Source organism: Pogona vitticeps, chromosome 2, assembly GCF_051106095.1.
Source record: "Pogona vitticeps strain Pit_001003342236 chromosome 2, PviZW2.1, whole genome shotgun sequence".
Classification (NCBI taxonomy): Eukaryota; Metazoa; Chordata; class Lepidosauria; order Squamata; family Agamidae; genus Pogona; species Pogona vitticeps.
In genome coordinates, this window is record NC_135784.1 from 20,076,889 (window position 1) to 20,089,953 (window position 13,065).

Consider the following 13,065-nt stretch of genomic DNA (forward strand, 5'->3'; position numbering starts at 1 on the left):
AAAATGGTCCAGTCAGGAACCTACAGAGCCGACTGAGCTACAGTATCCATCAGTAGACCACTCCTTGTATTCTTGACGACCACTCCTTGTTTGTCAGTTGACCTCAACTGGTCTTGCACTCATTGTTTCAATACTGTACATTCACTCAGAGACTCTGGTAATGGGGGGGGGGATAAAATGTTTCAGTTTACTCACAGCTCTTCTTATATAAAAACAAAAATCATATTGTGCAAAAATGCTTATTTCTTTCATCAATGATCTTAACTGGCTTGTTTGCTTCATTACTAACTAGGTGACAAGCCATTTTACTATGTCTTCTTCAGACTCTGACAGAATCTAACACTAACTGAACTCTGGCTGGAAAAAGGCAGGAAAAAGAATCTGAGTTAGAAGGGGAAACAATTGGTGGCTTCGGAGTTGCCTGACCGCAAGCCCAGTCCAGAAAAGACCCTCGCAGCTAAAACCATTTAAAGGCATCCCATGAGGGTGCAATAATTAAAACAAACCTAGTTTTTAGACAACTCTCTTTGCATCGTATACTTAACGGGTTTGTGTTTTTTGTCAGACTCTTTATTATAATAATTGCATTATATATGTTATTTATATGCTGTTTTAATGTGTTTTAACCTATGTAAGCCGCCCCGAGTAGACTCTGTCTAGAGGGGCGGGGTAAAAATCGAATAAATAAATAAAAATAAAAAAAAATATTTTTTTTTTTTTTGCCTTGCAAGGAAACCGGCTTGGCTTCGGTAAGTGGGGGGAAAACATAGGGCTGTCATCCAATATTTTTTTAAAAAAGCACCCACAACACAAGGCTGTGAGACATCCAAGGGAACCCTTTGCAAACCCCCAGCTCCGTCCAAAGCACGAGTTGTGGAAATGGCGAACGGAGGTAAGGAGGTGGGGGGGAAAAAGCAGAGCGAAGAGCCAGACCCAGCCAGACAACCGAGCTAGCAAGTGAGGGGTTAATGCACCGAGTCGGGAATGCCTAGAGAGAAGGGGAACCTTGGAAAAGGGGGGGAGGCAGTGCTGCATAGCAAGGCAAGGCCACCCCCCCCACGCACTCCCACCCCACATCCCTTCTTGTCTTCCTCCGGAGGGTTTTGGTTCCTGCAAGGGCGACGTCTCTCTCCTGCATCAGGTGAGCCACCTCCCCCAATTCCGCCTCCCCCAAACATCACAGAGAGGGGAGAGTCTCCCCTCCCCCCAGCCTTATTATGCTGCTCTTTGGGATTAGGGTGCGAGAACAGCTGATGGCGCTTTAATGGGACTATTGGGGGGGTATTTATTTATTTTTACTGCCAAGGAAGTGAGGATGCACTGATGGGATTTTTGAAGCCTTTTCTGGGGAGGGGGTGTGCTGAAGGAATTGGGCCAGCGTTGGGGGGCGAAAAGGCTCTTTTGACTAGCTGTAGGAAGTTGATCAGGCCAGACCCAAAGGAAAATAAAGACACACGGTTACATTTTATTGAAATAAAAGGGAGCCCTGGGGGAGTCAATGCAAAATAAAATACAAATGCAAGCGTCAGCAATACCTTTATAGACCACTAAAAAAAAAATCATACTTCTCAGGAAAGCTGATGATCTTTTTTGTTAGCGGTCTATAAAAGTATTGCCGTCTTACTGCATTTGTGTTATAATTTGATGTGAGCTTTCATGGACAAGTCTGCTGTTTTGGGGCATCTTCAGAGGACAGGAGTTAGAACTCTGTGTTCTGGTGTAGTGTAGTTGAGTATTCTGGTGTACGCTACATCAGAACACAGACAAGAGTTCTGACTCCTGTCCTCTGAAGATGTCAGTCACAGAGGTTCTCTTTACACATGCTGTTATAACCATACAGTGCTGCCTCGCTTAACGATGATAATTGGTTCCCAAAAAATCGCTGTTAAATGATTTCATCGCTAAGCGAAACACGGTTTCCCACAGAAATGCATTGAAAACCGGATAATCCATTCCAATGGGAACAGATTGCCGTCCTTAAGCGAAAATCGCCATAGGAAACACCACTAAGTGAAACAGGGTTCCCCAACTGAAATGCAATGAAACCTATTCAATGCATCTCAATGTGGGGGAAAAATTACAACAAATTTAAAAAGAGTCGGAACAAAGTCAAATTAGTTTAACAAAGGGTTTATTAAGTGCACTTATGATTTCAAGCATTCTAAACATTTTTAAACATTTTTAAACATTTAAAAAACAGCCAACATGAGGCTGTCAAAACCATTGTTAAGCAAAACAGGGGGACCCAAACTGTCATCGCTATGCGAAGCATGGTCCCAAACATCGCTATGCGAAAATCACCCATAGGAACCATCGTTAAATGGAGCGCAAGATCGCTCCGAAAAAGTCATCGCTAAGCGATTTCATCATTAAACGAAGCAATCTCTAAGCGAGGCACCACTGTACTTTCAATAAAAACAAACCAGTTCTTCTAAGAATGGTGTCTATCCCAGCTCACCTCCCTCATGGAAGATTCTTAAGGGGAAGTCTAGGGAAAAAATGACATTTCCTGGTACATATGGTGGATCTCCAGATTCCTGTCATTGTAGCCAAATTGGCCAATAGTGAGGCATAGGAATCCTAGCTCACCACCTATGAATGGCCAGACATTTGCCTCTGCTTTGCAGGATTCAAGAGAGTTGTAGCTCTGATTAGGAATGAGATTTTTGGGGTTCAAAGCATAGACAGTGCGGAGGGAGGGCTTCTTTAGAAGGCCGGCTGTGGATGGATGGCAGGAGTGAGGGAAAAATTTGATGGAAAAAAGTCTAGGAAGGAGGGTATAAGAGCAACTAAAGCTATGTTTTTAAAATATTGTGAGTTATCTGAGTCTTCAAATAAGTAACCTTTTTTTTATGATGAGCAAAATGAGAGGATTCTTTTTCCTACTCCAGATTATGGGAGTAACTTTAGAATCCCTTGTACATCTTTTTCGTCTCACACTAGCTAGCTGTTTGCTTGGGCTCAATTTTTTTTTCATGTGGACTTGCCACATGGATAGGCTTAGCTAGGTGATTCTTGGGATTATGTGATTCTATGATTAGCCAAGGAAATCTGACAGAATATGTCTCCTTTGAGCCCAGTAATAAATACAAGATCTGGCAGAGGGCAAGATCATGAAAACATCAGTGGTCTTCTAACCATCATGGGTTGGATAGCTCAGTGGTTGAGGCATCTGGTTGTGGAGCCAGAGGCTGGGAATTCAAACTCCCCGCTGAATCAGAGTTCTTATAATAAGAAAATATAAACTGAAAACACTTCCGAGCCTTTTTTTCTGGGAAAAAATTGATGTTTTCAGAAATTTCACACCTCTAGTTTTGGGCAAGCCGCATAGTCCCAGGGCGCTCCCAGAAGAAGGGAAGGGTAAACAACTTTGACCTGCAAAACCTTGGGAAGGATCGCTATAGTTTCCGTCAGAATTGACTTGACGACACATGGTTATTATGAACCATTGTGGATGTTTTGGTTTGTTTCAATTTCACTATGCTTTTAAAGAAGTTCAAGTAACTAACAAACTATAGGGTGTGTGTGATGAATCTGTATTTAATATATTATTCTTTGAAAAATGCATGTGAGTGCCATGTATACCTATTACTCCAGATTCGAGATGGGGGTGTTCGTATTTGTATCCCAATATGAATATCTCAGCAGAGATGGACTTAAAGAGGGACCGCCCCCTGTAGCCAGCCTGTCCACTCGCACATCCGGCGATGGTGGCAGCCTCAATCATCCTTCCAGTCGCTCCTGGAGGTCTGCTCTCTTCCTGCTTGCCTGGCCACTTTAGACAGTGGGAAGGAGGACAAGTGGCTGGCTGGGTGGGAAGAGAACGGACCTCTAGGAGCGATTGGAAGGATGAGCGAGGCTGTCACCATCACTGGACGTGTGAGTGGACAGGCCAGCTGCAGGGGCCGGCCCCTCTTTTAAGCCCAGTTGGGCTGGGATATTCACATACATATACAAATAACACCCCCCATCTCTACTCCTGATCCTAAGTAGTGGGTTCTCTCGCCCACTTACCTTGATAGGTAAAGGTAAAGGTTCCCCTTGACAATTTTTGTCCAGTCGTGTTCGACTCTAGGGGGCGGTGCTCATCCCCGTTTCCAAGCCATAGAGCCAGCGTTTTGTCTGAAGACAATCTTCCGTGGTCACATGGCCAGTGCGACTTAGACACGGAACGCTGTTACCTTCCCACCAAGGTGGTCCCTATTTATCTACTCGCATTTGCATGCTTTCGAACCGCTAGGTTGGCGGAGCGGGAGCTGGGACAAGCGACGGGAGCTCACTCCGTCGCGTGGATTCGATCTTACGACTGCTTGGTCTTCTGACCCTGCAGCACAGGCTTCTGCGGTTTAGCCCACAGCGCCACCACGTCCCTTTTCACCTTGATAGACAGAATCTTAAAATCAATCCTTTTTTAAAAGCTCTCAGCTCTCTCCGGTAGTGAGAACAACCTGAGAATTGAGTTTCTGGCCCTTCTCCAAGACTCAAATTTGATAAACCATGATTAAAAATGGAACAGGTAACCGTGGAATCCTAGAAGAATGGAGCTGGAAAGAGGCTATAGGTCCATTGAGTCCAACCCCCTGCTCAGCGCTGGAATCCAAATCAAAGTATCCGACAATTTTGGGCCAAGCAGATTAATTGCCTTCACTTCCCCCTTAGGTCCGCAGACAACCAAACAGACTAACCCAGCAGCATCTGCTACCTATTGATCATGGCTGCTTTTTACAGCTTTTCTTCCAGGTCTAAAGCTTGAGCTCGTGTCTCAGATGGAGCAAGGGGAAGAGTCATGGGTACCAGATTTGCCGGAACAGGGTGAAGCAGAAGTTTCAGGTACCAAATCAAGCATCGCGTTGGGTAAGCCAGCTGGACACACAACAAAAATCCGAAAGGCATTTGCCCAGAACATTCCTATCACTAAAGATGCAATCAGATGGGAATTTGTTTTGCACTTTGGATCAGTTTGGGGATGGGCTGGCTTGCTCTTTTTTTTTTTTGCAACCACAGTGATGCACAGGCAATAGCGAACCAGCCTGACCCTTCCAGCAGTCAGCTGAAGACCCACCTTTTCAGGCTGGCTTTTTAACACTCAAAACTGAGTCCCTGACTGCCATTTCTTAGTTAAAATAGTTTTTTTTTAATTATGTGTTCTTTAATCATAGAATGTATTTTAATTATAGCTTATAACTTCATTTTTTAAAAATGTATAACTTATTGTGTTTTCTCCACTGTGCTAGTAGGATTGCTTTGTTTTAATTCAGTTTCCAGCATGTGCCATTTCTGGCCGTGAACCAAAGTGGCATTAGCAAGCCAATGAAGTGATATGCCACTTATCATAAATGCGGGGGGAAATCAAGTTTTCTTTTGCTTTTTGCAGATAAGATGACAGGAAAGAACACGGGGAGAGGGGGCAGTCTTTTTTTCTTTCCATTACAATTTAATGCTGTTTCACTTTGGTTTCGCACTGAGACAATAAGGAGTCACTTAACCAATTTTTTATAAAAAATATCATCTTTTCCACTCCCCAAAGATGGAGAAAAAGAAAAGGAATCAGAAAGGAAGGAGGTCTCTCTCTTTTTCTTTTTAAGACTATGTCTAATTAGTGGTGTTTCACTTCAGTGAAAAGATAATGCAGTGTTTTGCAAAAATTCACCTTTCCCCCACTCTCCATGAGGGGTAGACAGAAAAGGAAAGGGAGGGGAAAACTTACCTTTTTCTCTACAGCCTGGTGCTTTTTCACTTTGGTGGCAAGCCAATGTAGTCAAATGTCTAAAATCTAGCTACTCCTACCCAATTCCCTCTAGAAAACATAGGAGGACATGGAACCTCTGAGGGAGGAATGAACAGATATGTTTTATAAGTCAAAACCATGGAATTCACTGTCTTCTGTGACTGTCTTTCTTCTTAGCAGATAACTGGATGAAAAGAAATGTGTGCACCAAGTGTGGGAAATGTTTTATGCACAAATTTGGCCTGCAGAGACATCAGCAAACCCATGTAGAAGAGGACAGGTCCACCACAGAGACACTTTATGAATGTACTGTATGTGGAAAACATTTTGCCAAGAGTATGGCGCTTCTGATTCACAAGAAAGTCCACAGTAGGAAAAAAAGCTTTAGATATGGAAAATCTGGGAAACAAACAGATTGCAAGTTACGGCTTACAAGTCGTCAGAGATTCCATCAAGGAGAGAAACCATACAAATGCCAAGAGTGCGGGAAAGCTTTTGCTCATAGCTCACTGTTTCTGAAGCATAAGAGAGTCCACACAGGAGAGAAACCATACAAGTGCCAGGAGTGTGGGAAATGTTTTGCTGAAAACACAAACCTTCTTATCCACCACAGGGTGCACACAGGAGAGAAACCATACAGATGTCAGGAGTGTGGGAAATGCTTTGCTCAGAATTCAACTCTTCTGATCCACCGGAGAGTCCACACTGGGGAGAAGCCATACAAGTGTCAGGCATGTGGAAAAGGTTTTGCTCAGAATTCAAACCTTCTGATCCATCAAAGAGTCCATGCAAGAGAAAAACCATACAAATGCCAGGAGTGCGGGAAATGTTTTGCTCAGAATTCAAACCTTGTGATCCACCAGAAAGTCCACACAGGAGAAAAAACATGTAAGTGTCATGAGTGTGGAAAGTATTTTGCGCATAAAGCACAGCTTCTGAAGCATAAAAGAATCCACACAGGAGAGAAACCATATGAATGTAAGGATTGTGGGAAATGTTTTGCTTATAATTCGCTCCTTCTGATCCACCAAAGAGTCCACACAGGGGAGAAACCATATAAATGCCAGGAGTGTGGGAAATGTTTTGCTTGTAATTCACATCTCGTGACTCATCAGAGGATTCACACAGGAGAAAAACCATACATATGTCAGGAGTGCGGGAAATGTTTTGCTCAGAATTCAAACCTTCTTATCCACCAGATTGTTCACACAGGAGAAAAAACATATAAATGTCAGGAATGTGGAAAATGTTTTGCTCACAGTTCACAACTTATGAAACATCAGAGAATCCACACAGGAGAGAAGCCATACAAATGTCAAGAGTGTGGGAAATGTTTTGCTCAGATTTCAAATCTTCTGATCCATCGGAGATTGCACACAGAAGAGAAAACCTACAAATGCCATGAATGTAAGAAATGTTTTGCTCATAGTTCACAGCTTATGAAGCATCTGAGAATCCATACAGGAGACAAACCACACAAATGTCAATTTTGTGGGAAATGTTTTGCGTATACTTCACTTCTTCTGATCCACCAGAGAGTCCACACAGGAGAGAAACCATACAAATGCCAAGAGTGTGGAAAGTGTTTTGCTTGTAACTCCCACCTTGTGACTCATCAGAGAATTCACACAGGAGAAAAACCATACAAATGCCAGGACTGTGGGAAATGTTTTGCCCATAGTTCACAGCTTGTGAAGCATAGAAGAGTTCACACAGGAGAAAAACCATACAAATGCCTGGAATGTGAGAAATGTTTTGCTCACAGCTCACAGCTTGTGAAGCATAAGAGAGTCCACACAGGAGAGAAACCGTATAAATGCCAAGAATGTGGGAAATGTTTTGCTCACAGCTCACAGCTTGTGAACCATAAGAGAGTCCACACAGGAGAAAAACCATACAAATGTCAGGAATGTGGAAAATGTTTTGCTCAGAATTCACACCTTGTGAGCCATCAAAGAGTGCACACAGGAGAGAAACCATTCAGATGTAATGAGTGTGGGAAATGTTTTGCTCATAGTTCACACCTAGTGAAGCACCAGAGAATTCATGCACGAGATAAGCCCTTCAAATCCCAGTAACATGAAAATGTTTTGTTTGCAATTCAGATTTCACATGTTGTGAGACACCAGAAAGTTTCAGAGGAAGTCAGCAAGGACAATAAGGAGACTAAAAAAACAAGCCCTATGAGGAAAGACTGAAAGAACTGGGCATATTTAGTATTAAGAAAAGAAGTGTACCGTATTTTTCGCACCATAAGACGCACTTTTTCCCCACAAAACAGGGGGGTGGAAAGTCTATGCGTCTTATGGAGCGAAGAAAACAAATTATATTTTCCTGTTTTCTTCTCCTAAAAAATTGGTGCGTCTTATGGAAAGCTGCGTCTTATGGAGCGAAAAATACGGTAATTACTGTTCAGATACCAGAAAGGTTGTCATTAAGCAGAGGAGCAGTATCTATTCTCAATCATTAGTGAGGCTTCAGATCGGTAGTTTCCTTTCTCACTACTGCCAGACAGTATAATAGATGTCAGTCTGATGTAATCACTTGTAACTGCTTTACAGCTCATTTTCGGTCTAAGATTGAAGCCGTCAGACAGGGCCTTGATTCCTTTAGTGATGCAGTTGATCGTATTGCGATGTCCAATGCACTGTCTTGTCTGGTTTTGCTGTATCAGTTTCAACTTGTAACGCCCGAGGGTGTGGACAAGGCACTAGCATGCAGTAAGGCCACTTACTCCCAGTTGTAATGATGCAGCTAAAAAAATCCTGCAAATAAATAAATACTGTACATTCTGAAATCTGCTAAGGAGGTAACAGTTTAATGGACCACTGAGATGATACGTGAAGATTATATTCCTTCTTGTCTTGTTCAGGCCATTATAAAAAAAATCCACCTTAGTGACAGATAATTCAAATAATTACAGAGCTGCCACTAATATCCCGTTCATGGGCAAACTGTTTGAGCAGATTGTGGTAGATCAGCTGTAGGCATTCTTGCAGGATACCAATAGTCTGGACTCAATTCACTTGGCTTTTAGGCTGCACCATGTGATAGTTTTGGTCACTCTGCTCAATGACCTGTTAAGAGAAGGCAATGACAGGAATGTAACCATGTTGATTCTCCTGGATCTCTCAGTGACACTCAATATCCTTGACCGTGGTAATCTTCTGGATAGGCTATTGAGCTTAGGAAATGGAGAATTAGTGTTGCGCTGGCTCTAGTCCTTTCTCAGTGGTAGTATCCAGGTGGTGCAGCTTTGAGATGCTGTGTCACCTCGGGGTTCTGTATTATGGAGTTCCACAGGAACCAGTCATCTCCCCAATGCTTTTCAACATCTATATGATACTGCTGGCTGAGGATATTCAGAGACTTGGAATCCAGTGTCATCAATATGCTGATGACATACAACTCTTATCTCTCCTTTACATCTTTGGCAGTGGAGACTGTCCAGAGCCTGGAATGCTGCTTGGCCTCAGTAATGGACTGGGTCAGGGATAGCGGGTTGAAATTGAATCCAAACAATATGGAGATCTTGCTGTTGGGAGGGGCACCTGACTGTTTAGGTGGGATTATGGTTTGGGTTACACTTTCCTTAAAGCAGTGGTTCCCAACCTTGGGCCTCCAGATGTTCTTGGACTACAACTCCCAGAAGCCTTCACCGCTACCTCTGCTGGCCAAGATTTCTAGAAGTTGAAGTCCAAGAACATCTGGAGACCCAAGGTTGGGGACCATTGCCTTAAAGGGCCAAATGTGCGTCCCGGGTGTGCTTCTGGACTCAACTCTCTTTATGGAGAAGCAAATTTCTGTCGTGGCCAGGTCTGAGGAGAAAAGGCTGGACATGGTGTCCGTGCTTCCGGTGAGCAGGTTCACAGCCTTCCAGCAGCAAATGCCAATGGGCAGGATGAGACCCCTCAAACAGCAAAACTTCGTGCCCTCTAACTTTTTGGATCCTGGGTCAACGCTTCTAGCTGTATTTTATAAGGCATCTTTCTTACTCTGACCATGAGCCAGGATGGAGAATATGAAGTGTGTGGTTGTATTTTTATCACCAGAAAGATATCTGGGAGGGGAAATACCTCCCTGGTAGATAGATGTGGGTTTCAGGCGTTGTTGTTTATGGTTATGATATGTTTTATGTTTTAGTGATTACTGTTTTTATGTAAACCACTCAGAATAGTGCTGTGCACTAATGGGGTGGTATAGAAGTACCAGAAATGAATGAATAAATGAAAGAATAAATAAAATAAATGTGGCTGAGGTATGGCAGAACGTATAGGACAAAGATGAGGAACTTCTTTTGTCGACAGTTCCTAAGAAATTTCGCAAGACAATAATGTTTTTGCCAGCGACTGTGAAAACTCTGTCAGTCAACTGCAACAAGCTACGCAAAGTGTAAATGAATGTCAGAGGTCACTAAATGCCTGTCCAATTTTGGGGCACCACGTGTGAAAGACCAATTTATTTTAGCGGGTGATTTTATTGCTCAGAGTGGTCCCATTTGTAGCCAGTGGGCCAGTTTGTGTATTGCATGCCTCTATACCGAGGCAAATTATAATAATTTAAAGATTAATATTCAAATAAAGTGTTTCATTCAGATGATTTGCTAGTCTGGTCCTTCCTTGTGTAGTCCCAAGGACCATACTGGCTTTTGTCAGTCCCTCAAGGCAGAACTGAAAAAGACAGATCACTTTCAATTTGGGAGGGGAAAAAATACCTGTATTTCCTCTTGGGCCATGGCTCACCTTTAGATTTCTGAAGCATTTATTCTCTGCCAATGTTTCAATCTCTGTTCATCCTTGGCTGCGGCATACACGGGTGTTTTTCAAACCTGGCCAGTCTGGTAACACTCCCCACATTGATGGGCAGTGGAAAACCTGCCCATCACATTATACATACCATTTTGCCTCAGTCTGGTCTTTAATTTTGCTGAGCCTGTGCACCAAACATGTTATCCATTTATAACTCTAAAAATAATCATTATCACACCAATTTTACTATGAAGATGATCACAAAGGGATTAAAATTAAAATATGAGCCTACCCGGCAGTTAAGTTCTAGCCAGGGGGCCCTTTTGAAAGAGCCGTCCCTCAAGGAGGTAAGAGGCTTGTAGACCAAGGGCCTTTTCAGCAGCTGCCCCCAGACTATGGAATGCCCTTCCAACTGAAATTCGTCTGGTGCTGACTTTGATGACATTTCGACGCCAAGTCAAAACCTTCCTGTTCCAGAAGGCTTTTAATTGAAATAACATCAACTGTGGGTCCTGATGGCAATTTTAATTGTATTTTAGTCATTTTATTTTTTATTGAATTTTAATTGTAAGTCGCCCAGAGACCTTTGGGTAGAGTGGGCGGCATATAAGTTAAATAAACAAACAAACAAACAAACAAATAAACAAAATTCAGCTAAATCTCTATTGGGAAGCATTCCTTAGTTTTATAAGGGTGGTCTGGAGACCAGGGTGAGAAAGAAGATAAGTTTCAACTTGTGATGATCGAGATATTGCAGAAACACTGATTCAGATAGGTAATCACAGGACAGATAAAGAATCATCATTCACAATCACATATTCACAGCTGGTTCTGAGATACATTTCTCCTTTCCCTGTGTGTACAACTACAGAACCCGTTTCATAGACTCACTACATTTGGGGGAGAAAAACATGTTCTTGCCTTCTCCAATTGCAATTAAATGATACAATGTCCATTTTGTTTTCCCACAATTTCTTGAAGTGGGATTTCAAATTTCCACTGGATTGTTGACATACGGACAACATAGAAGTCCACTGTCCAAACACAGCAAAAACTGTTCTCCTTCTAACAAGGCAAATTTGTGAGAACTGAAACCCACACAGCCTCAGTTGTGCTTTATGGTGAAAGGATAAGACCTTAGCTGCAGGGAGAGTATCTGCATAGATTCCCCTTGACATTTTAGTCTAATCGTGTGCGACTCTAGGGGGCGGTGCTCATCCCGTTTTCAAGCCGTAGAACCAGTGCTTGTCCGAAGACAGTTTCCGTTGCCACATGGCCAGCGTGACTAGTGAACGCCGTTTTACCTTCCCACTGAGGTGGTATCTATTTATCTACTCGGATTTCCATGCTTTCAAACTGCTAGGTTGGCAAGGAGCTGGGACAAAGCGACAGGAGCTCACTCCGTTGCATGGATTCGATCTTACGACTGCTGGTCTTCTGACCCTGCAGCACAGAGGCTTCTGCGGTTTAGCCCACAGCGCCTAGGCACTTACTGAACCAGAACCATGGCTCAGGATTCAAAAGCTCTCATGGCACGTCTTTTTTTTTAGTGCTCCCATAAAGTATGGGAGGGTGGTATTTTGTTTCCATGGAAGGATTCCATATCCAGTTTTTTTTGTTTCTAGGCAGAAGATTGTCTGTTTCACGATGGAGAGTCTGACCTTTTTGATTCAAGATGCCCCTATTTATCTGGGATCTTCTGTGTGGAAAGGATGCGCTCTGCCATTCAGTTCCGCCAACCCATTTAGTGTTCTCTGTGGCCTCCTTGGGGCAGGGACCTGTTCTCTTGTATTTTTTGTGAAGTACACTGAAGGCACTGCGGAAATTTCCAGTACCAAGAAGAGACCATGCCAAAGAAGAAATCCAAGGCATTCCTGTAATCTCAGGAAGTAGGATTATTTTAGCACAGGAAATAGAGGAGTAGACACAGACAGAAAAAAATTAACAGCTGTGGATGACATCTCTCCCTGGCACCTCCTGCTTTTAAATCAGTTCCTTTTCAATCAAATCAAATCAATTTATTGTCATTGAAAATATATACATACATATATATACATATACATATACGTACAGTACGTACATACATACATACATACATACATACATACATACATACATACATACATACATACATACATACATACATACATACAGTGGTGCCTCGCACCACATACACCACATACAGTGGTGAAAACATCGCTAAACGGAACATAAAAACCCATTGGAACGCATTAAACATCGTTTAATGCATTCCAATGGGCCCTAAACTTACCGTTCAGCCTTTCCTCCATAGCGGCAGCCATTTTCGTGCCCTCGGTAAGCGAGGGGAGGGCGCGAAAACGTTGCGCGCAGCCATTTCGGGCGTCCAGCGGCCATTTTAGAACCGATGAACAGCTGATCTGCGGGCATCGCAAAGCGAAGATCGGGTAAGCGAAAGTATATATACATATACAACAAAATTCACACAGGCACTCAGAGACCAGACCCACATGCACACAAATTTAAAAAATCCCTAAACACTCCCCACCCACTAAACCCCCCCCACTAACAACACAAAGATCTGCACCCCACGCTAAGTAACACTGTCCA

At 43.0% G+C, this 13,065-nt stretch overlaps 1 protein-coding gene across 4 annotated transcripts; it reads left to right on the top strand.

The window, feature by feature from the left end:
- The first annotated feature begins 802 nt into the window (after nt 1–802).
- Nucleotides 803–10,327, top strand: LOC110091172 (uncharacterized). Of its 4 annotated transcripts, none has more exons than XM_020815183.3 (3): nt 803–1,141; nt 4,729–4,854; nt 5,909–10,327. In XM_020815183.3, the coding sequence occupies exons 1-3, from the start codon at nt 985–987 to the stop codon at nt 7,804–7,806; spliced, it is 2,181 nt and encodes a 726-aa protein (XP_020670842.3). In that variant the 5' UTR covers nt 803–984; the 3' UTR covers nt 7,807–10,327. The 4 variants fall into 4 exon arrangements, with proteins under 4 accessions (XP_020670842.3, XP_072844449.2, XP_020670841.3 ...); XM_072988348.2 differs by having other exon boundaries at nt 4,729–4,830; XM_020815182.3 differs by having other exon boundaries at nt 1,038–1,141; nt 5,906–10,327.
- The last annotated feature ends 2,738 nt before the right edge of the window (nt 10,328–13,065 follow it).

What these genes read in the sequence shown, in the direction of transcription:
- LOC110091172 (XM_020815183.3), top strand. Translation starts at nt 985, where the DNA reads ATGCCTAGAGAGAAGGGGAACCTTGGAAAAGGGGGGGAGGCAGTGCTG. An exon ending in ACGTCTCTCTCCTGCATCAG is followed by an intron (nt 1,142 to 4,728) that starts GTGAGCCACCTC and finishes TGCTTTTTACAG; the next exon opens with CTTTTCTTCCAGGTCTAAAG. An exon ending in CAAATCAAGCATCGCGTTGG is followed by an intron (nt 4,855 to 5,908) that starts GTAAGCCAGCTG and finishes TCTTCTTAGCAG; the next exon opens with ATAACTGGATGAAAAGAAAT.